Here is a 27,198-nt window from a genome sequence, read left to right on the forward strand (position 1 = left end):
GGCACAACAACAAGCCAAGAATAAACCCAACTAGATGTAAGAGAACTAAATGAAGAAAATGCTAGACTTCCATATAATACTGCCAAAAAGGCAAAAATGTATCTTGTCCCTGGATAGGATGATTCAATATTATAAAGGTGTCAGATTAATAAAATTTGATGCAATGCCAAAAAAAACACCCTGAGACTGTTTTATGGAATCTGAAAAGAAGATTTTAAAATTCACCTAGAACAGACAACATCCAAGAAGAGCCAAGGAAATTTTTATCAAAACATAGTATAAAGGGGCGCCTAGGTGGCTCAGCGGGTTAATCCTCTGCTGGGTTAATCCCAGGGTCCTGGGATCAAGACCCGAATCGGGCTCTTTGCTCAGCAGGGAGCCTGCTTCCCCCCTTCTCTCTCTGCCTGCCTCTCTGTCTACTTGTGATCTATCAAATAAATAAATAAAATCTTTTTAAAAAAATAGTGTAAAATATAGAAATTAAAATAGTGAGGTATTAAAACCAGAACAGATGCATAAATCAATGAAATAAAACAGAGAAGTCAAAAGCAGACCTCAGTACACTTGGAAATTCATGATAAAGAAAGCTTTTCAATGTAGTGGGGAATAGCTACTCACTCAGTAAATGGTGTTGTGTCAATTATACTTGAAAACATGAAGTTGGATCCATACTTCCTATCACAGCATCAGATTGAAGAACTGAATGTAATAATCTTTAAAAGCTACTCTAAGTAATGATAAATAATACAGGAAATACATTAGCCAATCACAAAATGCACAAATGAAGTGATTGAATTTCACCACTACATGAAAATAAACACCAAGCATTTAAAGAAGAGTCAATACCAATTTTTCACAAACTCTTCCAAAAAACAGAAGGGGAGAAAACACTTCTCAGCTCATTACATGAGGCCAGTATTATTCTAATACCAAAACTAGGCACAGATATGAAAAGGAAAAAACAACTACTACGACAACAACAACTACAACAACAACTATAGACCAATATCTCCTGTGATCATAGATGCAAAAATATTCAACAAAGTACTAGAAAACCAAATCCAGCAACATATAAGAATTTTACACTATAACCCACTGAGATATATCCCAGGAATGAAGGATAATTTGAAATCTGAAAATGACCTGAAAATTAACTAAGACATACACCATATCAATAGCATAAGGGCCAAAAGACACATGATCATCAACAGGTACAGAAAATATATTTGACATAATTCAACAGCCCTTCATGATTAAAAAAAAAATACTTAAGAAACTAGGAATAGAAGGGACTTTTCTCAACCTGATAAAGACACCTATGGGGGCCCCTGAGTGGTTCAGTGGGTTAAGCCTCTGCCTTCGGCTCAGGTCATGATCTCGGGGTCCTGGGATCGAGCCCCGTATCGGGCTCTCTGCTCAGCAGGGAGACTGCTTCCCTCCCCTCTCTCTCTGCCTGCCTCTCTGCCTACTTGTGATCTCTGTCTGTCAAATAAATAAATAAAATCTTAAAAAAAAAAAAAACAACACCTATGAAAACCTCCAGCCAACCTCATACTGAATGGTGAAAGACTGAATGCTTTTCTGCTACGATCAGGAACAAAACAAAGATGCCACTCTTGCCGCTTATATTCAATATTATACAACATTGTCTGGTTCTGGCCAAGACAATTAGGCAAGAAAACCAAACAAAAGTTATCCAGATTAGAAAGGAAGAAGTAAACCATCTCCACTTATAGATAACATAATCTTTTGTATAGAAAATCCTAAAGATTCATCCAGTGAAACAATTATTAGAACTAATAAATGCATTTAGCAGGATACACAATCAATATACAAAATCAAATGTTTCTATATACTTCTGTAGTAGGCGGAATCATGCCCCTCCAAAGATGACCCCTGTCCTGATCACCAGAACTTATGAATGCACTACCTCACATGGCAAAAGGGACTTTCAGATGTGACTAAGTCAAGGATCTTGAGATGAGAGAGTATCCTAGATTATATAGGTGGGCCCAATATAATTACAGGATCCTTAAAATTCTAGAATGTTCTAAAATTGATTACGATGACAGTTGTACAACTTGAAATATGTTAACAACATCGGATTGTACATTTTAAATCATATGGTATGTAAATTCTATCTCAATAAGCCTGTTACATAAAAAAACATAAGAACATAAGCATATGCTTCATATTATCTTTGTTTTTTTTTGTCTTTTGTGTGAGAGAGAGTGTTCAGGGGAGAATGGTAGGGCAGAAGGAGAGAATCTGAAACAGAGTCCATGCTGAGCATAGAGCCCAACGTGGGTCTTGATCTCATGACCCTGAGATCGTGACCTGAGCCGAGATCAAGAGTCAGACACTTAGCGGACTAAGCCACCCAGGAACTCCTGTTTTGTATTATCTTTAACACATGCACACCCATGAACAGTACATAACATCAGACTACTTTTCAATTTTACGTATTTGGGATCACATCTTTTGGCATCTTATTTTTTCACTCACAGTCATGTTTCAGGCTAATCCATTAGTAAACTCTTGTATTGTGTGAATACAAACTTTGATTATCCAGTTCTAAAATACATTAACTTCTTTGAACCTATACATCTTGCCCATTTCCCTGCTCCCCCTTGAGAGCCAAACTGCCCAAGACTTTTCTTATTATGCAACTTCTATTGCCTTACCACTTACTTCCCCCTTATTCTATGAACAGTGCATTGAAACCGCTCATCAAGGTCACTGCCAGCGTCCATGTTACCATAAATACCCCATTTCCACTTAAGACACCTATTTGAAACAATTCCCCAGCATCTCTAAGCTGGGATGCGTTACGGTTGATGGCATCTAATCATTCTAAATGTTAGCATTTTTGTCTTAGCAGCACATAAAATAATGGTGATTTTTATAATAGATGACATCTTAGATGCAATGAAACTTGGTACGGTGGACAGGCTTGTCATTTCACCTGAACTTACAGCTAGGTTGGCCCCGACTGACCTCAACCTTCCTGAATTGCTTTCTTCTGGCTTCCGTAAGCACATCATTTTCCTCCCGCCTTCTGCCCACTCCTAAGTGTCCTTCACTGGTTCAGATAATGGGCCCTCAAGTCTCCTTCGGTGCTCATTTCTCATGGCGCTCTGCTGGGTGATTATACCCAGCCCCACTGTGACGGCTGTCAGATGATTATAGCTCATGCCCGAAACTCTATCAGCAGTCCAGACTCAAATACGCCTGCAAAGTTCACAACACTACTTGACATCTACAAGGCATTTCTAGCTAACACACCCACAGCGAAGCTACTGGTTCTCCCCACTAGACCTCAACCTGTTTCTCGAGCAAGGAAACCTGGTCCATCATTATCTACCATTTCATCTTTTCTCCCACTCCCTCTTCTTATCCATCAATAAATCTTGCTGAAACTGCAAAATCCAGCTAAATGGCATCCACCTTCTTCCACCCCCTAGTTCAGACCACTGCCATAGGCAGGTGGCTCCAGAGCCTTCCGCTCACCTCTTCCTCCTTTCTCCCTGCAGTCGACACAGAACCCTTTTACTCTCTTGCTTACCACCCCTCAAGGGCTGGCTCCAGCAATCAGACTCAAGCCCTAATTAGGCCTATGTGATACTGTCCTGTAACGTTGTAAAAAGAGAGGGTAGAGCGTGGTGACCATAGCTCACAGTGTTGGATGGTGGATTTAAATGTTGCTTGGAGTAAAAAAGTCCTTAAAATTCTCCATCACAGGAAAAGCATCTGTAGCTATGTGGGGTAATGGGTGTTAACTAGACTCACTGTGATCACTCTGCAGCATGTACAAAGATCCAACCATGTTGTACGTCTGAAACTAATAGAATGTTACACATCAATTATATCTCAATGAAAAAAACAATCAGATCTCTCATCTTGGTTCCTAAAGAACAGAACAATGTTTAGTATACATATTTTGTCTTCATCCCCGGCTCCTGACGTCTTTATAATTTCCTAAGTGGTAAGAGGATAGGAGCATCTTTCGTTCTAATATCTCAATTTTATCTTAGCTCCTAAAGCTCCAAGTAATAAAGATGGAAAGAACGTTGTTACTTATTCCTAACAAGCCCTTTCAATTACACAAGAGCTTAAGGAGGTGACTTTTGGAAAGCCCCCAATGATGGGGGCTGGTTGCCTTGGGAACCAACCCTGGGATGGAAGGGTTGGAACTTTCATCCCCAGTCCCTGGCCTCTGGGGAGGGGTGGATGAGAGGTTGAGCTAATCACAAATGGCCAATGATTTAATCATTGTGCCTAGGGAATGAAGCCTCCAGAAAAACTCCTAAGAAGGGATTCGAGGATCTTCTGGCTTGGCAAACAAGAACACAGCCATGTGCCAGGAGGGTGCCACCTCCCTAAACTCCACAGGGACAGAAGCTCCTGCGTGCAGGACTCTTTGGGATCTACCCCCCCCACCTCCACCCCAAGTCTCTCTCCCTCTGACTGATCATTTGCATCCCTCAGTATGTAGTAATTTGGTCCTAGTAAGTCAACTGCTGTCCTGGGCTCTGTGAGCGTTAAAGCAAATGATCAAACCTGGGGGAGGTCGTGGGAATCTGATTTGCAGGCAAGTTGGACCCAAGTGTGGGACACCTGGAGCCCCACTGCATGCAACCAGTGACTGAAGTGGGCGCAGTGCTGCAGGACTGAGCACTTACCCTGAGGGGTCTGCATGCTGATTCCAGAGAGCATCCGAGCCGCCTTACATTGTAGGACACCCAGGGACGCCTTGATGGCTCAGTTGGTCAGCGTCTGCCTTCGGCTCGGGTCATGATCTCAGGGGTCCTGGGATCCAGCCCCATGTCCGTCTGGGGCTCCCTGGTCAGTGGGGAGTTTGCCTCTCCCTCTCTCTCTGTCCCTCCCCCCTGCTCATGCACTCTCTTTCTCTCAAATAATCTTTAAAGGAAAAAACTGTAGGACACTCAATGTCTGACTGTGAACTGAATTGAGGTGGTTCTCCACACATCTGGTGACAGACATGTTCTCTGCGTAGAGACTCTTTCCTTTCAGGCTATAAGCCCTCCAAGGCCCAGCTCCTGCCCCAGCCCTTCCCCTCCACCCCTCAAGCTTCAGCCACACCAACTGCGTTTTCCTGGGGACTGGCTCCTTCCCATTCTTCCTCCTAAAGATCTCACCGTTACAGGGGCCACTTCCTCATCCCATCCCTCCCCAATTCAGTTCCCCAATACTTGACTGCTTCCTTTGAGATTTGCCCCAATCCCTCAGGGCCTTCCCCTTATCGGACTCACCCCAAGATGTGCAAGGAACGGAGTAAGGAAATCAAACAAGAGGTTCATCGAACATCTGCAGGACTTTCACAGGAAGTCCTGGAAGTCTCCAGAAAGGATAATTTGGACCACAGTGAAGCTGTAAGGAGACATTGCTGCTACATCTCAGGTAAGAAACACTAGGAATGGTAGGTGTCCACCCATCCCGAGGGCAGCTGATCCGAGCTGGGTGTTTCCAGGTAGAGGCCAGATGGCAATGCTGCTGAGATGAACAATAGGGCTCCCTTTGAAAGCAGGGCCAATTACCTCCAGTCCCTTCAGGTGTACAAGTCTGTTCTCTGGTTCTTGCAGATTCCACAGAAGTCACAGAGGCAGCAGCTGCCAACTGAATTCCCTAGGAAAAGCAACACCATTTTTGCTTTTTGCACATTCACAAACAAGACAGCTCTTACAGCCAAATCTACCTCCGACAAACACCAAAAACGAAAGATGGGAAAGGTCTTCAAGGAGAGTGCAGGAAAGCCCGCATGATGACACGAAGACACAATTCAGACTAACAGTCACCACTGTTTAGATTTTATTTTATTAAAAATAAAAACTACAGAAACAAAAATTGAATGTACAACGAGAGAATGGGGACTGGCTAGGCACAGTTGGTACCAGAGACAAGCCTCATTCCCACCTCCCAACCCAAGCAATCCCTGGCCCCGGCGGGGGGGGAGCTGGGGACTGGGGAAGGGGCCGTGTCACATGTTGTATGCTCTTCTGCCCACATTTTCTCTACTCACAGAAGCCCAGAGAAACCTGTAGGGACAGAGTTCAGGAGAATACTACAAATACCTTGAACTTGCTCTTTGGCCAAAGCGTAGAAACATCCAGGACCAGAACTCACACCAAGAGGGCAACAAGTTCTCAGAACACCCTCATATGGTCGGTCATCTAAAACGGACTGCGGAACCCAAAACACAAGGGACTCCGGTCCATGGGACAAAGTGGAGACCAAGCTCCCATAGGTGGTGGGCTGCCAAGCATGTGACAGAGGGACACTGGCAGAGCGTGCCCACCTAAGACAGCATGAAGGGCAGGGAGTGGAGCCATAGAAACAAACAGCCTCATTCCCAGCCCTGCCTGAGCCCAGGAGACAGTGGCGGGAGCTGAGTGGTTCAGCCGCAGGACCCCACACACCCTCTGGGGTCCCTTAGCAGTTGGGTGTTGTACACCTGAGTGTGTGTGGAGTCGGCCCCGCCAGGATCTCAGTGAGCTGCTGTGGATGGCCCCGAGCCTCAGAACTGCTGAAGGATCACTTTCCGTTTCAGGTCATGGCTGAACCTGTTCATCCTGAAGAGCTCACTGTCATAAAAAGCAGACAGGTTGTGGATGTTGATCTGACGAGCCTGAAAAGAGAAAACGTCAAGAAAGCCATGAAAACGAGCTCCAGCCGGTCTACAGCAAAGCCCATGGCGCGGGTGCGATGTCTGAGGCCCATCCGCGGCGGGGGTAAACTGAGTCGGGGTCTGGAGGCAGACACGAGGCTTGAAATCTTAGCTCTGCCTGCTGCCTGTAAACGTGGACAAGCTCTGTCCTCAGCTGCTGTGTGTCTGTCTCCTCTGTGAGATGGGATGGCAGTAACAGGACTCACCACAGTCAAGTGTAATTGCATAGAACGGGGCTCGGCACGTCACGAACATTTAAGGAACCGCTCCCATCCGAGGCCTGCCCGCTTCACCATGGAGCAAGGACTTCCCACCCCTCAGAGATGCCAGACAGCTCCCCAGGAAGCAGCCCTCCCTCCCAGCTGTGCCCCTACCTTGTCCACCAAGTCCTTCTCAGGCACTTCGATAGTGTCCTGCTGGGCCCCGAAGCGGTTGCGCTGGTATGTCACCTGTTCTGCCACTAACTGCTTCAGTATGAAGAGCAGCAGCTCATTGTTATCACGCCGGAATGAAAGGTAGCGGGCAAAAGTCTGCAGAAGACAGCCGAAGTCAAGCAATGCCCTTCCTCACCGGGACCCTCTAGGCTACTAGAGGATGACCAGTCCCCACCATGCTCCCCCCACGACTGGCCCAAGCAGCCAGGTAGGACAGCAGAGCCCAGATCCAGAGCCTCAAGATGCCTGCCATGGCTGCCACGCCCCCACAGGCCCGCGCCACGGCTCCCACCCACCTTCCGCATGCTGCGCATGACGCTGAACTTCTGCGTGTCGATGAAGCTCTCCAGCATCACGCGGATGGCCATGCTGACGTCATCCTCAATCACATAGTCCCGCAGGTGGATGCGTGCGTGGGCCTCTGCCATGCGGATCATGGACTCAATGTGCCGCACGGTGATGGGGATGCTGCCTGTGGCCTGGGGGAAGGATGGTGTCAGGGTTCCTCGGGCCAGAGACAAGGCAAGGAAAACAGAGGCGGCATGCTCGTGGCCTGGCGCCATCCCGCCTGCACCTTCCCTCCCACCGCTCACTGTGTGCATCCCAGAGTCCGAGAGGCCTGTGACCAGTTGTGCTTGTTTCTATCTCATGTGAGTGCTGCACGCACCTGTGTGACGTGTGCAGGAAAAAGCTGTCTGTGAAAAAGTAAGCCAAATGCTCTCCAAGGACCTCATGAAGTCGAAAGGTTAAAAAAAAACAAACAAAAAACAAACAAATGAACCAAAAAAACAAAGACGCTGCTGTCTTGGTTAGGTGGGTGAGACCTACCAATCCACAAGAATTCTGCAACCCAAGAGTGCCTGGGTGGCTCAGTCGGTTAAGTGGCCCACTCCTCAGGGTCATGAGATCGAGCCCCATGTCAGGGAGTCTATGGGGACTCGCTCTCTCCCTCTGCCCCGACCCTTGCTCACTCAAGCTCTCTCTCTGAAATAAACAAATAAATCTTAAAAAAAAAAAAAAGGGTTCTGCATACCAGCTGCATGCTAGCTGTTATATTAAATTTTGCTCCACGACAAAAGAACGCATACTCGGGGCTCTGGGTGGCTCAGTGGGTTAAAGCCTCTGCCTTCGGCTCAGGTCATGATCCCACGGTCCTAGGATCGAGCCCCGCGTTGGGCTCTCTGCTCAATAGGGAGCCTGCTTCCCCCTCTCTCTCTGCCTGCTTCTCTGACTACTTATGATCTCTGTCTGTCAAACAAATAAAATCTCAAAAAAAACCCAAAAAAACGCATAGTCGTTCAGACCACATGTTTAGGTGGTGAGATTCACAAAGTCAGCACAGAACTTAACCAGTGGCCAACACTCAGGAGACCTTGGCCCCATACCCAGACAGACAAATGCACGTACGTCTACATTCCATCTGAAACAAAGTGGTCAAGGTATCCATGTTATCATTTTGGACAGGCATTCTAGCTCTAGTGCTTCTTCGATGAATGAACCACACAGTTAAAGAAGCTTCTGCTGAGCTCCCCCCGTGCCCCACCCCACTCCCCCACCCCCCGCGGAGCCTTGGGTCCTCACCATGGACTCTTTCCTCAGGTCACTGTACATCTTGGCCACCTTGTCCTGGTCCATCTGGTTGAGCTTCGGGTGGACCCTCTCCTTGGCATAGATGATGTACTTCTTCAGGACCTCCTGCGGCAGGGGCTCCACACCGTACGTGTTGGGCATGGCGGGCTCCTGGGTGCCATTGCCACCCAGCCCCTCCTCCTTGTTGCTGGGGTGGTGTCTGACATGGCTGCCAACCACAAAGCGGGCCAGCATCTCATCCTAAGACAAGACAGGTGAGGGCACGTTGCAGGGTGAGTCTGGTGACCCGGCTTGGAGAAAGCCGGCTCGCTGGAAGGAGCGGAAGCTGCAGGTGCCGGAGCAGGGTGTTCTCACAACGGCACCATCTGATGCCTACTACGTGCCAGGCAGCAGGGGGTGCGGTGCGGGGGGTCACCGCTGCACATGACAAAGCTCGAGCTCGCCTCTCAGCGAGAGCAGAGGGGACAGGAGCGGTTTTCCCAATAGCCACAGACAGGAATGTGCCCAGGAGGGAGGCCTGAGGAGACCCCTCCAGCAGAGGCTGCCAGAGCGCCTCAGCCAGTCAGCAATTTAGGAGAAAAGAGTACGATGACGAGCCGAGGCCCAGCAGCTGCAGGGGAGGGCAACAGGGTGGTGTGGCCAGGATGGGTGAAATTGAGGGAGCAAGGAGGAGAGAAAGGCCCAGAGGAGGCCTCTCGGGGCCCAGGAGATTCTCTGCTGGTTATAATGGACGCTGCCAGCAAGTGGAAAAAAGGCATTAATTCACCTTCTGTGTTTCAGAAGACAGGCTGGCCTCCAAGTGGAGAAGACCTTAAACGGGCGTGGGAGTGGAAGCCAACACCCTGACCGCAGTACTTTGGGTCAAAGCAAGAGAAGCCAAGGACTCGGTTGCAGCAGGGATGCAGTGAGAGGCAGGTGGGCGCCCACGGTTGGGCCAGCAGGGCCCGGTGGCAGACAGTGGGCGATGCCGGCAGGGCAGCAGATACAGGCCAGTGAAGGAAAGAGAAACCAAGGCTGACTTTCGGATAAAGGCCACAGTCTGAGTGGCATCCCTATCTCCGCACCTGACACGACCCAGGCCCCCAAACCTCACTTAAGGTCCCTGGAACTCACTGCACGAGGCCTGGGACATGGGGTGGTGTACCTGGACTGGGTCCACCGTGTCCCTCACCACACACAGGACGTCGAAGCGGGAAATAATAGGCTCTGTGAGGTCCACGTTTTCTGAGAAGGTGAGCGAGGGGTCATAGCGGCCTCCTGTAACACAAAGGCACCTGTCCGTCAGGGCGCATGCTCCCTTGACCTGCTCTTCCTCTGAGCACAAAGTTCTCGCCAACCTCATGCTGCTTCAGCAACAGGAGAGGAAGACGACTTCGGAAAAGGAAGGCTCAGTGCCTGCTATCTGCCAGGCATTCTCAACAAGACACGGAAAAAGGATTTCCTGGAGCACTGGCCTGAAACAGCCTTGAGACTAAAAGTCTAATCAACTCCCATCAGGAAAAACCAAGAATAAGATGGGCAAGGTACCGGTCTCTCTGCCCACACATGTTGGCCGGGATCAACAACCTGTTTCACCCCAACTGAGATGACATGACGCACTGGATTTTTCTCTTGTCTTCTGAGGAAAATGTCCAAAACTGGTTCTGAGAACATGGTGCAACAAAAGACCCCAAGTCTTGCTTCTGTGCGCCCCTGCGCGTCTTCTGGGGTTCAGTTCCTTCCTCAGATGTCGGGACTGGCCAAGGGATGCTGCGGGCTTCTATTCCCTGAGGAGAGGCCTCCCTGTGGCAGACCCGAACCCCCACAGCTGTTGTGCCGGCATACCTATAGGGTTGGCCGCAGCGATGATGGTGCAGCGAGCCTGGAGGGAGGTGACAATGCCGGCCTTGGAGATGGAGATGCTCTGCTGCTCCATGGCCTCATGGATGCTGGTTCTGTCCTGGTCATTCATCTACAGGAGGTTCAAACGCGTGATGCTTGGCCCCGACGGCTATCCGACTAACCCCGTTTCCCCTACTCGGGACTAAGCCGACACATCCTGAATCCTATGGCTACAAGGCCCAAGGACTCACCTTGTCGAATTCATCGATGAGACACACTCCTCGGTCAGCCAGAACCAGGGCTCCTGCCTCCAAGGTCCATTCCCTGCTGACGGGGTGCCGCTGGACATACGCCGTGAGGCCCACGGCCGAAGCCCCCTGCCCAGTGGTGAAGATGGCTCGGCTAGAAACTTTCTCGATGTATTTCAGGAACTGAGACTTGGCTGTGCCGGGATCGCCACACAAGAGCACGTTGATATCACCTCGAACCTTGTGCTTACCCCCTAAGGAAGGCAAGGACAGAGGTGGGGATGAGAGGGAGGGTGGGGTGCAGGACATAGCTGGTCATCCCTAATTTCTCAGGCTGCTTACGCTGAGGGCAAAACATACTCTTCTAGAAAGGGATACAAGACCCTAGGACGAGCAATCTCACTGCTGAGAACCAAACCCAGAGCAAGGGGGGCACAGGGCCACGAGCATAAAGATGCCCCTCGTAAAGATCCATCTCCAGCGAGATGAACAGCTGTGTACGTTGTGCCGTAGGGACCTTGATCTGGTTGCTTATGAGAATGAATCTGCTCAGTATGCACCAATGCGGAAAGGACGCCCCACACATGCTAATGAGCAGGGAGAGGTAAGCTGGGTGCTTTACACAGTCACTCACACGCAGGCACAGGAAACACTGTGCTTATAAACAGAAACATACGCACACCATGCAACTGTGTCATTGTCCAAGTACATGGGTAAGTCTTTGTGAATGGCCACGCAAAGGTCCACGAGTGACCCGCCAGGGGGGCACTGGACTAGAAACGGTGGTCAGCAGGGACCTCCACCTTTCTGTGACTTCTAACAATTTAAGAGGGTGTAATTACCTCCACCTATTAATGTATTATTTTTATAGTTAAAACAGCCCAAGGTGCCACAGCCACCGGCTACGCTCTCCCTACAACGACTGAGCCACACGTGGTCTGCCCATCTGCTAACTTGTACTTTCTCCCCAGGCGCCCAGCCTTTAAAGGCAGTGTCCTGTCTTGTCTGATACCGGCGACACAGAGGAAAGGAGGGGTGGCGCCCAATGCCGCTCACCTGGATTTTTGGGCTCCCCTCCAAACAGAGCCAGCGCCAGGCCTCTCTTGATGTCTTCGTGCCCATAGATGGAAGGAGCAATACTGGCAAAGATCTGCAGGGGAGGAAGAGCCAGTGAGAAGAGGCGCCTCTGCTCTGAGTCTGGGCCAACCCCCCACCACAACACACACATGGTACGTTCCCCCACCTGCTCCAATCTTAGCGTACAGGGATGTCTCCAGCCCCAGAGTGCGCACACCACAGCTGCCACAGTCCCACCAGGCCCCAGCACCAAGCCCTGCCCTCTGACCTCGGGCCAGGCGATGAGTCGGCTCTTCCTGAGAATCACAGAACTTCAGAGCCTGACAGAACCTCAGGTAGACCCCCTTTTTGGTCCTGTGTCAGAAAGGACTACCCAAAGGTAGCAGAAAGAAGACCCAGGCCCACGAAACCGTGCAATGGTGGCTTTGACAACACAGATGCAGCAAGACCCCTGCCCCGGGCTCTGTGGGCTGCCTGAGCCTCGGTCTCCTCAGATGGGAGACAGGTGTCACAAGCCAATTCAGAGGACTGGGTGGGCCCCAAGTGAGAGGTTTATACAAGCGCCTGGCTCCCGGCTATGCTGTGGTAGCCAAACGTGATAAATATAGAACATTCAGGCAATGGGCCCATCGGGAAGTCGTCATTTCAACTGGTAAGTCACGGAGACATCTAGTTGTGCCTGAGAGAAAAAGACAGGGCAGGGAAGAGGAAAAAAAAGAGAATCTCAAAATCTGCGTGATTTTTAAAGACAGAACCCACGAAGACAAAGAAATGTCCTGCCAGTAGGAAGCAGCTTCCATCTCCACCTGCAAGCTTTTACTGTTCTCGACCTTTCTGCCATCTGCACGGAGGGGCTCCACAGAAGCACTGCGTGCACCTCCTTTCCTCCTTACAGGTCACGCTGAGGTGGCTTGTAATGCAGCAAGCCCCGGGGGAAAGGGAGTCCGGAAGCAGGAAAGTCAGTGCTGAAAATCCAGAGGGCACCCACCCACCTCCACACTGTGTTGGATCTGGTTGTCCACCTGCCCAGCAGGCAGAGGGAAGAACTGCTTCCTCGGGGCTCCCTGGAAGCATGAAGGTGGGAGACATCCAGTCCTTAGAGCTGGAGTCAGGGCTCAGCAGTTTATCCTGCGGACGGCCACTGGGCGCTGCTGCCAGGGGGAAGAGTGACCAGCAGGTCCTTCTGGAAAGAGGATCTGCCAGTACCACTGGTACTGAGCCAGACATGCCTGCTGCTGTTACTTTATATAATAAGTCAGGGGTGGAAGTCAGTTTCCACTTGGACACTTTGGCTGGTTCTTTCCTTAGCCGTAACATTTCCTACAAAACCCAGCCCAAGGGGAGGTAGGACTGCATTAACGGATGCCCAGGGATCTGGGCCTGATGCCCGTAGAGGCTGGCCTCTCTAAACACTTTTCCCATGGAAAGAAAATTCTACTCCCCACAGGGCTATTAGGAGAAATGGCCGATCCCACGTCTGGGGCAGGAAATGGGCAAAAGAACCTGCAGTATCTTATACAAAATAAAGAAGAAAGCTATCAGAGACACAGTGTCACACCAATAGGACTCAGGATGATGGGCTTCACGCTTGGCAACTAGCCGGGCATCACCTGGATGGTCACCAGAACGCCAAAGCCTTGATGACATTTAAGTCTGCTCATCTGTGATGACACTCAGTGGTCACCTCAGGAGGAGAACCACTCGTGATTTTGAAAATTGGTCAGTGAAGGGAAAGGATCAAGCACGATCCTACTTCTTCTATAGGACCTCTACCTGAGCACAGTCCAATAGTTAATAAAGAGAAGTTTCTCTACGTAGCATTTCAGAAAATAAATGAAGGAGGATTTGGAGTTAGAAGACTGTCGTTTCACAAGCCCTAATGAATGAGTGGGTTTGGCCAAGGATCGTCAGCGGCCGCTAAAATCACAGGGAAACAAGGAGATGCGAGGTGCCGTGGTGGAACACAGACCGCTGGACCATCTCGCCACGGACCCCACCCAAAAAGTAATCAGCCGGGAGACTGATTAAGCGTGTGCATCGCAGTGATAATTCACAGAAAAACAGGAAGCCCAGGAACATGTTCGACAAAGACCTCATCAGCACCATCCACACTGGAAATCTCAACGGGACAAACGACCTATGTTCTTCCCCCAAAAAAGAGGAGAGGGAGAGGGGACCTGAAGACAAACTGAAGAGGCAGATCGGTTGGTCCCAATATGCGGGCCTTCCTTGGACACGGACACCAAGAGACTTTTAAAAAAAGAAAGTAGGATGATCAGGGAAATGTGGCCACCAACTAAATACTTGCTACCACGGAACCGCAAACATTTTTAAAGTGTGGCCGTAGTGCTGTGGTTCGGTGCAACAGGGAAGGCCCGTTAGAGATCCACAGCTGCAGGCCAGACACCACATGGGCAACTGTCTACAGTCATTGAGGGGACTGGGCGTGAGTAGAAAGGACACAGGGGTGGTCCGACTCCAGCCACAGGTGGAGACAGGGGCAGGACATGTGGGGTTCACTGTAACCACTCCATGCGTATGTCTGCGAGTTCTGTAATAAGGTTTTGATGTTCAGACCAGAATTCGTGCTTGGGTGGCCACAGAACTCACAAACCCAAGCCCCCCCCCCCCCCGTCCCCAAAACACACACACACGCGCGCGCGCACACACACATCCTTCCTGAGCTGCAGTAACAGGGGAGGGACCAGAGAGCAGTCACCAGAGCGGAGTCAGACCAGACTGCCTGGGTGGGGATCCCAGCTCTGTCATCAGCAGCTATGTTGCATGGTGGCTTACTTATGCAGGGCCTCAGTTTATTCATCAATAAAATGGGCACCCGTGACACCTCCGTTATAGGACCGTTACCATTGTTACTACCTGGAAATTACCTACACGGTGTCAAGCAGATACTCTGGGCTCAGTATGCAGGCCTCTTCCACTGTACCCCTACCTGTGCTAGGAATGTCAGGAGAGACAAGCCGCCACGGATGTCTCATTCTCCTGTATGTCTTGTGTGTGTGCAAGGGTGCCCGTCCCTGACGGGGACGTCTCCTTACCCAGACCGATTCTCAGAGCTGTTCCTATAGCAGGCACCCCTGCAAGGGTGAGGTAATGTCTCCCTCCAGGACCAAGAGCAGCAGGCCCCCTTCCTGCCTGTCATGCACCAGCTGCCCAAGCTCAGCTCCCCTCCTGCAAATCGCCCACTGAATCCAGACGGGCATCCCTAGAGTCTGGAGGACAAGGAAGTCACCACGTTAAAGCTCATGCTGCCTGTCGCCGACCAGGTGGTCCGAGAGAATGACAGGCAAAGGTACCCCCTAGGAAGAAAGGAAAAGTCAGGGGTTCCTCGGTGGCTCAGTCGGTTAAGCGTCTGCCTTTGGCTCAAGTTGTGATACCAGGGTCCTGGGATCGGGCCCCACATCGGGCTCCCTGCTCAGTGGGGAGTCTGCTTCTCCCTCTCCCTCTGTCCCCCCACGTACTCTCTCCCTCTATCTCAAATAAATAAAATCTTAAAAAGAAAAAAAAGGTAAACTCAAGCCCAGACCGGCCAAGGAATGACACACCTGCCGTGAAGTATTCCACTTAACCCTCATAATGATCTGGGTTTCCCCACATCAAAATGGAGGAAACAAACCAAGGCTCTTATCACACTGTCTGTTCCTAAGTGAGAGAGGCAGGACATGACCCCAGATTCCTCTGAATCTGAAGCCCATGCTCTTAATTCTCAGCACGCACTGCCCTCTCCCCCAGCTCAGAACAGCCTGCCATGAAGGGAGGCCAAGTTCCCACCTGCATAGCCACTGGGACCACAAGACAATGCACAGGAAATGTCTACTCTGCCCCAAAGCTATTTTTAATCCTCCTATGATCCTTAACGCTTTTAACATCCACTGTCCTGGGCGGCACGCCCATCCAGTGTTTGTACCAGTAGTTTAAATTTTGTACTGACGTGCAATAACAACTAGCCGCTGAGCATGCGGCAGCATCATACGCACACGTCCACGTAACCCCTGTGACAGCTCTACCCAGGGGTACCGCCTACCGTCAGCTCATCCGTAGAGTACCTACACCTCACCTGATCAAACCAAGGATCAAGCCAAAGCCAAACCCAAGGAGTCTGGCTCCAGACTGATTCTCCTTTAAAATCTCCTTTAAAATCTAAGTGCTAGGCAGGGAGGGCACTTACCCCTTGATGATTTCTACCTGTCAGTGGCCAGGGCCCACAAAACCAAATAGACAGGAAGGCAAGCTGAGATCATCGGGCTGCAGAGGAGGGAACAGGGGGTGGCAAGGACAGACGGCAGGGAGCATGTCCTGTCGGCAAGGACAGCTGCCCTCAGCTCTCCCATCAGTTGTCACTGGACAGAAACAAAGACCTAGCAGTGGCAGATGCTTGGATGGTCACAAACCAGGGCTTCCAGATTTTTTTGTGGCATCTCGATGCCTAGAGGATGATAACTACTTCAAAAATAAAAGCAAAACAAAAGAAAAGGAAACACAGAACCACCCACCAACCCAACAAAACCCATCAGCAAGCCGCAGGTGGCCCACAGGCCACCAAATTGCAGACCTGTGGCTTAAATAGTTCAAATGAGCCCCATGGTGACAAGACTCTCCTCCTCTCAGTTTGTCCCCAAAACTACCGAGTATGGTTCCTGTCTTTGTCCAAGTTCTTAGTAAAAATATCCACCCTGACAGTGGACTAAAGGGGTCAGTACAGATCAACCCTCCCTGGTATCACACAGCCCTCCTTCCCTGATGAGGCTTAGAAAACTGTTCCACAGAGATCTGATCCTCTCTAGAAGGATCCCCTCTAGATCCTTCTAAAGGATTTATTTTATTTTATTTGACAGAGAGTGAGAGATCACAAGTAGGCAGAGAGAGAGAGAGGGAAGCAGGCTCCTTGCTGAGCAGAGCCCCCCAGTGCAGGGCTCGATCCCAGGACCCAGAGATCATGACCTGAGCCGAAGGCAGATGATCAACCCACTGAGCCACCCTGGCGCCCCAGGACCTCTGTTTAGAAGTCACCACCTCCAACCCTGACGGGATCCTGGTGTAAGTGTGCGGGTGGAACTGAACTTGGAACAGTCACTACCATGACGCCGGACACGTCTGCCTGGCATAGTCAGCTTCATGGACAAGGAGGCAGCCAAAACGGCAGCTATCACCGCACAGGAGTGTGGCAGAGCCTTCTATGTTAGGGCCACTGGGGGCAGTTCTGAAGTCCGGGCACAAGGCACAAATAAGGCCTGCCCTGTCCAAAGCCTTAAGTCAAGCACATCCTGCCTCCCACGCTCTATCTGCCACCGTTCCTGTCTCCTCAACAGAGTGGGAGAGCAGTGGCTCTGAGAACAGAGGGAAAGAGGGCACTAGCAGAATGTTCTAGAAGCACACTGCTCCTTTAGCAGCTCGGGCGCACGTGCACACAACTGACGCACACCAGGTCACAGGCAGCGAGGCCCGGGTCGCCAGCCCTGGAGAAACTGGATCAAATACTGGTGAGGGGTCCAAAATCATGTGCATTGTGTTAGTACTAATTTTCCTCTGGGAAGAACAGGAAGCAAAGAATCTTGGGCTGTGGCTGTCTTCCCACGTTACTGATCCCATGAAAAGACTTTACCACTGGGGATCCTAATTCACTATAAGCCGCAGGAAGGGAAGGACTGTCTGACTTCCACCATGATGCTAGAACGCAGCCCTATGAGGTAGTCAAGGACTGAGTATGCTGGCACAATGAAGTTCTTGTCATCCCAAGGCTGGGGAAGCCCCTGGCTCTCCTGCTGAAACCCCGAATCCCGGCCAAAGGCTAGTGCACCAGATGTGGCCCCGCCCTCAAGGGAAGGATCTCATTTGCTCATCAAGCCAGATGGAGCCCCTGCCGAGTCACCTGAACAGAGGCTCTGGCTCTTTAATCCCTAGCTCCCCAACCTTTGGCAAAATCATCTACAATTACAAAAACCCCAAACCCTAAAGCCCCCTTGGGGTAGTGTTCCTCCTGGAGAAACCAGTGTTGGTAGGAGTCTGACACCAGGGGACACCCTCACGAGACGAATTATTCCTAATGCTCTGCCCGTTTCAGCTCTGAGCCTCGGCTCGACCCGACCCACTGATGCCTCGTCACAGCCCCATCCCATTGAGGCGTCGGTCCCCGAAGCCAGTGCTCTAGCTCCTCCCCCAAAGCACAGGCCCCCCCCCAGTCAAAGCACGGTTACCGAGCTGATGCCAGGAAGGGAAAGAACGAACGGAGCCCAGATCTTAGGACCCGGGAATCAGCACCATGTTCTGGGACCTCCTCTGGGAGTATGACAACCCCGCCCGGACTTCCACCTGCCTTCTCCCCGATCTGCTGGTCCTTGGAGAGGCTGGTGATCATCTTCACGTCTTCATCTGTCAGTTCCCCCACAGCGACCTTGTTGTCCTTCTTGGCTACATGGTTGGCCAAGATGACAGTGGCAAAGACAGGGAAGCCGTTGGCCGTGTTGAGGGAGCCATCGTAGTTGTTGTGGTAGATGCCAGTCAGCTCCTGAGAAGGGGGAGACAACCCAGAGGGCCAGCCCAGGGTTAGGCTCAGGGGTGGGGTCCTCTTCCCCACTATGGCCATCATCTGATTTCTCAACTTCTCCCTGCCAGACGAGATGAGTAACCCAGACCAAAGCAAAACTACTCCTCCCTACATTCCGACCCAGGAGGAAAGGCTCTTCTCCCAGTGACCAAAGAACTGAACTCAGCCTACTCCTCCCGCAGATAACAACCCCTTCGGCACTGATGTCCTTAGCAACTCGGCTCCCTCCAGACCTGCTCCTGGGCCACTTACTATCTCGTCTCCTGGCTTGCAGCTGTCCACCAGATCAGCGAGGAGGATGGCATCCTTGGAACGAGGCAGCCTGCCGGCCGCCACTTTACCAGGACTCTCCTGAATTCGGATGCGCTGGTAGTTCTGATAGATGGTCTGCATGGGACAAACAGAAGGTTACAGGAACCTGTCTCTGTATGGTCGACTTTGCACTCTTCCAAGCCCGGATTTGCTATGTGACCTGACCCTGGCCATGGCCCCCCGAGTAAGGAGAACAGAAAGAATTCCGATCTCCATCAGTGAATCAGAAAACGGAGCTGAAGCCAGGAGAGGACGAGACTGCTGTGACTGACACATGGACAGTCTCCATTCCTGCCTCTACCATTGTAGGTGCATCCTTACTGCTAGACAGTCACGCACCTGCTTGTAGCGGAGCGCTGCTGCGTATGGATGCCACAGACACACTGCCTGGGTTCAAACTCTAGCTCTGTGGCTTCAGCTGTGTGATCCTGGGGAAGTAATGTCCCCTCTCTATAGCTTCTTTGCAGAATGGGGATGCTAACGCTCTAAGAGCAATCTCACAGTGAAGGTTAAATCACGTCATACAGGGAAGCCTGGGGGGCTTAGTTAAGCGTCTGCCTTTGGTTCAGGCCACGATCTTAGAGTCCTAGGAGTGAGCCCCACATAGGGCTCCCTGCGTGGCAGACAGTTCGCATCCCAGACCCCCACTCATGCATGCTCTCTCTCAAGTAAATAAAATCTTAAAAAAAAAAAAAAAAATCATGCCATACATCAAAAGCACTCAAATCAATGCCCAACAAGACAGTGAGCTCCACCCAGTGTGGCCTCTGTAGCCAAACGTTACATGGCAATGTCGTGCTGTGCAATTTAATTAACATCCCTTATTTCATTTATAGTCTAGAGAAGAGACCCCATAATGCAGCAGTTAAAAGCAATGCTCTGGATCCAAATGCCAGAGTTTTAATCCTTTGGGCCTCTTTCTAGCTGGGTGACTTCAGGGTCAATAATGCCACTTGCCTCAAAAGGTATGAGGAAAACTGAAATATACACCACCCACCCCCTAGGGGCCTTGCAAGTACTCCGGAAACTTGAGCTGTAGGTATTACTCATGTAGAAGCAGAGCCCGAAACCCTGCTCCTGCGTCGGAGCTTTCTCAAGGAGCTTCCAGGGTAAATGGATTCTTGAGGATACGAGAAGCAGGCAGCGGAAGACTCTGGGCAAGGTGTGGGCTCACTCTCCCCAGAGCAAGGTGCACCTGCGCTTTTGAGCAGGTCTGTTTTCAGCTGCGGGCTGCCACAAGCAGAAACTCTCAGGCGCTTTCCGGTAAGGAGGTCCCAGCTAGGGCACTTCTCAGAGGTGCAGAGCGCTGGGAGCGTGGCAGCCGGCGTTCACGGCCGCAAGGCAATAAAGGAGGTCTGGGCAACCCCCCCGCAGATACTACGATGACCCCAACTCTACAGAAGAAATCATTCAAACACAAAGGCAAATGGCCCAGCGGCTTTATGCAGGGCCTCCTGAATCCAGTGCAGCAATGTCTAAGCAGGCTATGATCTAGAGCCCCCCACCAAGAGGCCCCCAGGGAGGCAGGTACCAGAAATGCCAAGGGGAAACCCCATGGGAGTGAGGGACGGGAAAGCAGGTGCCTTACTAAGAGAGAGCTGAACGAGAAGTGAGCCCAGTTTTGCCAGAGCTTCCCTGCTGTTTTTGTTTTTTTTAAAAGAAAAACCATCAACTTTGACATTTTAAGCAAAATGGCCTTGTTTTAAAATATTGGTTTGTGGGGCACCTAACTGACTCAGGTATGATCTCAGGGTCCTGGGATCGAGCCCCGCATCAGGCTCTCTGCTCAGCAGGGAGTCTGCTTCCCCCCACCCCACCTCCTCTCTGCCTACTTGTGGTTCCTCTCTCTCTGTCAAACAAGTAAAATCTTAAAACAAAACAAAACAAAAAAACAAATTGAAAAAAACATTGGCCCAAATTCTTGAAAAACAGCCCACGGGCCAAACTAAGCAGACTGGCCGGAGAGCTCTGGTTCACCTCAGGGTGTGGCCAGTGCACAAGTCCACCTCGTTTCCAGCGGCTGCTGAGCTCATGCACCTGCCTTAGCCATGGGGCGGGACCAGGGGAGACAGGAAGGGCAGCCACCGGTGGGCGTGGCCTCTCACCTCCTCCATGTTGACTTCAAAGGGTCCGGCTGACTGGCACTCAGGGCAGGAGCCCGGCTTCACCTCCTGGTTCTGGGACTGACAGAAGGGCCCCAGCACGAAGTTACACTTGTTGCAGTTGTACTTGACCATGCTGAGCTGGGGCAGGACGCCCGTGCAGCTGGTCACCACGCCACTGGTGCGGATCAGCTGGTTCAGGTGCAGCTGCCTGTGGAGACGGGAGAGCCTGTCAGAGGACTGGAGGCCAAAGCCCGAGCCGTGGCCTCCAGAGATCAGCACCCGACGCGAGGAGGGTCCAGGAAAACTCGGGAGCCTGCCAGATCCACGGCACCACAGCCGGTCCAAGTCAGAGGGCCCGGTGGTGAGTGGGGGCTCCTTGGCCCCGGGGCCCCAGCGTCCGCCCGGCCCCTGGCTCACCTCAGCGAGCGCAGCTCCTCTACCAGAGGCAGGTGGGAGATGCGCACGTGGATGTGGCTGGCGATACGGTCGTACTTCGGGTACATGGCCAGCACGACCTCCAGTGCAGCCTCGTCGAAGATCTGCAGCAGCTCTGCGGGCGCCTCTGGCAGGAAGTAGGCCAGGACGTGCTCCCGGGCCGCCAGGTCCTCGTAGTTCACCACCAGGCTCTCGCGGTTCTCTGCGGGAGGGAGGAGAGACCGAGCACAGAGCTTGGCGGGGGACATGGCAGGTGACGTCCCTCTCGCTGCGCAACGAGGCTCGCCTGCCTGCCCCCTCCAGTCCTTGACCTGGAGCTGGAAGCTCCAGCCCCAACTTTGAAGCCGGCCCCGCTTTAGCTGTGTGGCTCTGGCCTGACACATCCTATGCCTCAACTTCCCAATCTGTAAAATGCAACATCGCACAACGTAGAAAGTCACATACATGAAACAATACGTGTCTCTTACAGGAGGGCCGCAAATCAAAATGCCCAAAAGGGCCGAGGAGGAAACCCATGAATAAACCACATCAGATACGAGACAAAAAGGAGCGACATGGACAATAGTGGAAAGAGTCATAAGCCTCTTTTTAAATGTAATTCCTGTCCTACAGAAACGTACTATCTTCCACCCGAAGTAGTAATCCAGACTTTAACATTAAACCTGCCGCATTTTAGCACGTCAAACAACGCTTCTGTGGTCTGGATGTCGTCCCTGGAGAGCACTGTCCCTAGCACAGACATGCAGTGCTTGTTGTGTTTTGCCCGAGGATGGACATCTCGGGCTTCAGGTACCACCTCCTGTCCAGCCATGGGCAAGGGGCCCAGTATTCCCTGCATTTCACATCTCGAGTCAACGTGCTATTGAAGGCCCAAGGGAATGACCTCCTAGGGGAGAATTCGGCAAGGGGGACTGCAGCGAGTGGAGAGGCAGCGGGGACACATGAGAGCCACACCTTTACACATGTCGCTGATGCGCTCCTTGAAGACGTTGTGGCCATGGCCGTCCACGTGGGTGCGGAGGAAGTTCTTAAAGCGGTGGTGGATCTCCAGGCGTGGGCCTGCCATGCTCACCCACTCACGCACAGAGTGGCCTTTGAGGTCCTCCAAGTTCTCGATGCTCTCGATCATGTCTTCATCCTCTTCGCCATCCTCCGTGGCCCTCTCTACCTGGCGCCGTTTCCGGGAAGGGCGCTCCTCGTCCTCCTCATCGCTGTCTGGGGGCCAAAGGGATACCCTCCAGTGAAATTCTCTCACCACCTTCCATCTGCCTTCCCCAGAACTCCCTTTCCAGCGCCCAAGGCTCTGGAAGCTTGGAGGTACCCCTGGAGGTACAGACGTTCGAGCCTACCATACAGGAGCCCGCGACGCATGCGGCCCAGGCCCCGGCCGGCTTCTCGGTCCCGCTGCCGCATGGCCCGCTCTGCCGCCTCCCTCTGACTAGCTGTCAGCTCCTCCACATCCTCGTCGTCCAGGGCCAGGCCCTCAGCTTCGTAGACATCCAGTTCCGGGATGGCGCGATAGTCCCTGAGGGAGCCCCCCAAACAGACCGTTATCAAAAACGAAACAAAAGCCGCCCCAGGAACTGGGCCTGCTCCAGAAGACCCAGGAACCCCAGCCTGCCCAGGCCAGAAGCGTCTCCAAGCCAGAAATACAAAGGGCTCCAAAAGGATCTCCAGCAGAGACAAAGTGTGCTCTGTGCATACAACGGAGTACCACTCAGTCCTCAAAAGGAAGAAAGTCTGACCCTGCGTGAATCTTGAGGACAATGGATTCCGTGAACTAAGCCACACAAAGGACAAACACTGCGGGATTCACCCTGGGGATGTAAGAAAGTGCTGGAGGTGGTTTCACAACAGGAGTGAACTCAACGCCCTCGAACTGGACACTTGACAATGGTTAAGAAGGTAAATTCTGTGTTATGTGTGTTTACCACCATAAACACGGGGAGGGGGACCTCCAGACAGCTTTGGGCATCCAGTCAGAAACAGGAATTTGAGGAACCACAAAACCTTCAGGCACAAAGGCCCTTCAGACAGCCGACCCCCAACTTCCCAACAAATTCTCCCTGTACCCACCACCCCCAAGACAATGTTGCCTCAAACCCCTTGAAGTACTGGGAAGGTCTTCTATTGACATCAGCCAAACTGGCCTCTCAGAAATGCCCGCCCACTCGATCAACCGTCTCAGCTACTCCAACACCTCTTCAAGGCCTCGTGGCCTCGTTTTCCACGATGTCACTGGGCAGGTATGCGAAGGGGAATGCTGTCTGGACAAAAAACCCACTGAGAGCAAGGACGGCTTTCCTCCCCACAATTCTGGGAGGGAGACATCATTACTCCATCTGAAAGATGAGGATGATAGGGCTTTTGCCAACAGCCACTCAGCAGAGCTGGGTGTCAAAATGCGGTCCAACCACAACCTGCAGGCTCGTTCCCTAATACTACACTACCTCCCCAAGATGATCCTCTGGAATTCTCCATTTTTTCAGGGTAAATGGTGACAGGGGACCGGCTATTTTTGTTTTTTAAATAAATTCAGAATAAGTAATTCCATATTGTTGATGCCAGAAACAGATCCCAGAGGAGCCAGGTAAATGTGTGGGCTGACCCATTTCTGAATTCTTAAATGTTCTCAGTTAAAAGGTATCTGTCTGACTCTTTGAGAAAATTTTAAGTTACATGAGATGTCCTCCATCCTCAGTGAAATTCTAATCGGTCCATAAAAAAATTAATAAATGGGGCACCTGGGTGGCTCAGTTGGTTAAGTTTCTGCCTTCAGCTTGGGTCATGATCCCAGGGTCCTGGGATCGAGCCCTCCATCGGGCTCCCTGCTCTGCGGGAAGCCTGCTTCTCCCCCTCCCAATCCCCCTACTTGTGTTCCCTCTTTCGCTGTTTCTCTGTCAAATAAATAAAATCTTTAAAAAAATTAATAAATTAGGTTTTATCAAAATTAAAAAAAACTTTTGTGCCTCAAAAGACACCATTAAAAAAAAGTGAGGAGAAAATATTTGCAAATCATGTATCTGGCAAAGGAACCATACCCAGAATAAAATTTTAAAACCTCTTACAACTCGATAATAAAAAAAAAGAAAAAAAAAAATCAAGCAATCCAATCATAAAATGGCCAAAAGATCTGAACAAACATTTCTCCAAAGATATACAAATGGCCAATAAGCACATAAAAAGATGTTCCACGTCATTAACCACCAGGGAAATGGAAACCAAAACCCCCATGAGACGTCACATCACACCTACTGGGCTAGCTATCACCAAAACCCAAAAAATAACAGGTGTCGGCAAGAACTGGAGGAATTAGCAGCCTCATACACCACTTGTGGGAATGTAAAATGGTGGAGCTCTTTCAGAAAACAGTCTAGGAGTTCCTCAGAATGTGAACTACCGAGTTAAAATATGAGCCAACGATCTCATCCCTAGATGTATGCTGAAGAGAATTCAAAACGTATGTTCGTCTAACACTTTGGAGCTGATTTGTCCAAAGGCTCCCGATTCCTTCCAGAGTGTGGGGCATATGGAACATGCACAATCACCTGGGTGATGGTATTTAAAAGACCCGAAAGGCCCAGGGAGCCCTTGCGAGTCCCTCCGGTGGCTCACAGAGAGCACCATTGCTCCCCTACCACCACCCCACCGTGGACCGTGGGAAGGCCTGTACGGTACTCTCCTACACCCCACGTTTGGAACCCCAGAGTCAGAGTCAAAGAAGGACCCAAAGGAGAGTCTTCATAAGGCTGTGGGTATTCAAACAATTCTACCAGTAGTATATCTACCAAATCCTGGTTGTAAATATGGGGCAGGGCAGCAGGAGTACTCTAACCTTGCTCCTTTGCACAGCCTACTCCATGACCTTACCACTGAGTCTCAAAACCTTTAATATGTGTTTGTATTTTTATTAATAAGTGTGAAACTATCTAACCCAGGGCCTGGTACAGATTAGGCGTAATAAATGTTTGCTGAAATGCACTGAAATCTTGATTCACCAGCCTCCACCCCCAACATTTCTTTTAAGCTGCAACTGCACAGTAACACTCAGCTGCCTGCTTCCTGTTCTTCCAAATCAATCTTAGCATCCCTGATGTGGTCCACTACAGGAGAGATTCCTTGCATCCCCTGCGGGGCACATCTTACAAACCTAAGGTTTACCCAGACCTTAGGGCCCAGACTATGTACGATACTGCAAGTCACTCAGGTCTATGTTGTGGTTCCTTGGACCTGTCTGTCTCCCCCTAGATCCTGCATCAAGGTGCACTCATAGGCAAGGATATGGATTCCTCTGCCTCCCCCGTACCCAAAGCAAGGTCACTGGACACACCATGGGTGCTCGGCAAAACTATCTGAATGCTTGGCCTTGCATGCAAATACCTCTCCATGCCATCTCCGATAAGCTCCTCTCCATCCTCTTCCTCTTCATCCAGGGGTCCCTCTGTACCTAGAAGTCCCTCAGACTCATCTTCAAAGGGGGGGAGATCACGGCCAGGGCTGGAGGTCAGGGCATCTGTGCGACGGGAGCTTCGCCCAGGGCTGGAGGTGAGAGGATCACTTCGCAGTCGCCGGGCTGGGCTGGACGCCACCGTGAAGGACTCCGATGATTCCTGCAGGAGGACAGAGGAGGTGAGGGCTGACTTAACATCCTTCAAGGCAGCCCTCTCCACCTGTGACCCTGTCCCCTGACACTCCAAAGCCCTCCAGCCTCAAGACTTGGCATCTCAGGTTCCCTCTGCCTGGACCGCTCTCCTGTAAGCTCTCAGAACCAATGGCTTTTCGGCATACAGGAAGCAGCTCAAATATCACTTCCTCAAATACTCCAGGCACTGACATTTCCCGGTGTTTTCTCCATGGCAAGTCACTAAGGACACCTCATTTGTTTGTGTACCTATTCCTCTACTCCTCCCGCCTTCCTCTCCTGTAAGAATGCCTCCCCACGCACAATATGCAAGACACTGCGACAGGAGACAAAACACGACAGTGACCAAAGCATAAGAGATCTGGAATGTACAGGCTGGTGGAGGGAAAGACAATAAATAAAACAAAGGGACAAAAAAACACTACAATAATACGTGGTCGAAGATGCGGGGCCTTATTCATCTTGTGTTACACCCAGCGCCGAGCACAGAGAGGGAGCCCCACAAGCATGTGCGGAGTGAGTAAATGATAGTAGCCGTGTCGGCCACTGAGCTCGGGTTACGGAATTCGGGGCTCCCAGCTTGAAGGGCGGGGAAGAGGAGGCATTCCCCGAATCCCCGGGGATTCGAGCGGTTTGGGGCCCCGCAAGGGAGGAGTATAGGGGAGAAATCGGCTTCAAACCAGAGCCCAGGGACCAACCCCATCTGGAGGCTCGATCCGGACGGGACGGAGTAGGGAGAGGGCCCCTCGCCCCGGGTCCCCGGCGCGGTCCCGGCGCGCACCCAGACCGCCCGCGCCCCCGGCCCCCGCAGACATGCAGACTCGCCGGGACCAGCCGCCGGCCCCCACCCCCGCCTGCGCCTCCGTCCCGCACCGCAGGCCCGCAGCCCGCCGGGGAAACCCCGCGCGCTCACCGCCATCGCAGCAGTACCACACTCCCCGCCGGCACTCCAGCAACAACCAGTTTTCGCGCGAAAACCGGCTCACGTGACCCTCCGGAGCCCGGGAAGCGACTGAAGAAACACTGCGTCATGACGTCAGCCTCATCTGCGTGCCCGGGGGGCGGCCCAGAGGAAGAGGCCCCGCCCACGCCTCCCAAGAGCCCTCGCCTGCTCCGCTTTGGCGCGCGAGTCTGGAAACCTCAGCGCGGCTTTGACCTCCAGCAAGGGGGCGGTGGGGACCGGCCCCGCCTGCCGCCGGCGTGGCCTCGCTCGCCCTGTGGCCATTTCGCAGAGGCGGCAGCTGAGGCCTGTTTTCTGAGGTCTCATGAACCGCAGGTCTCTTTCAG

General features: G+C 51.6%; 1 protein-coding gene across 1 annotated transcript; it reads right to left on the reverse strand.

The window, feature by feature from the left end:
- Positions 1-5,813: 5,813 nt before the first annotated feature.
- Positions 5,814-26,957, reverse strand: MCM2 (minichromosome maintenance complex component 2). The gene is made up of 16 exons (XM_045992141.1): positions 26,825-26,957; positions 25,650-25,879; positions 22,619-22,794; positions 22,224-22,484; positions 21,252-21,471; positions 20,835-21,042; positions 18,670-18,804; positions 18,187-18,378; positions 11,835-11,928; positions 10,782-11,032; positions 10,534-10,660; positions 9,854-9,966; positions 8,701-8,949; positions 7,416-7,598; positions 7,060-7,215; positions 5,814-6,646 (listed from the first exon to the last, which is right to left on the reverse strand). Exons 1-16 carry the CDS (start codon positions 26,828-26,830, stop codon positions 6,536-6,538), a joined length of 2,712 nt encoding a protein of 903 aa, XP_045848097.1. The 5' UTR covers positions 26,831-26,957; the 3' UTR covers positions 5,814-6,535.
- Between the last annotated feature and the right edge of the window lie 241 nt (positions 26,958-27,198).

Source organism: Meles meles, chromosome 20 (assembly GCF_922984935.1).
Source record: "Meles meles chromosome 20, mMelMel3.1 paternal haplotype, whole genome shotgun sequence".
Taxonomy (NCBI): domain Eukaryota; kingdom Metazoa; phylum Chordata; class Mammalia; order Carnivora; family Mustelidae; genus Meles; species Meles meles.

Coding starts and splice junctions, on each gene's coding strand:
- MCM2 (XM_045992141.1), bottom strand. Junction 22,795..25,649: donor ATCGGAGATGGCATGGAGAG/GTATTTGCATGC, acceptor GGGCTCCCTCAG/GGACTATCGCGCCATCCCGG. Junction 10,661..10,781: donor TCATCGATGAATTCGACAAG/GTGAGTCCTTGG, acceptor AACCTCCTGTAG/ATGAATGACCAGGACAGAAC.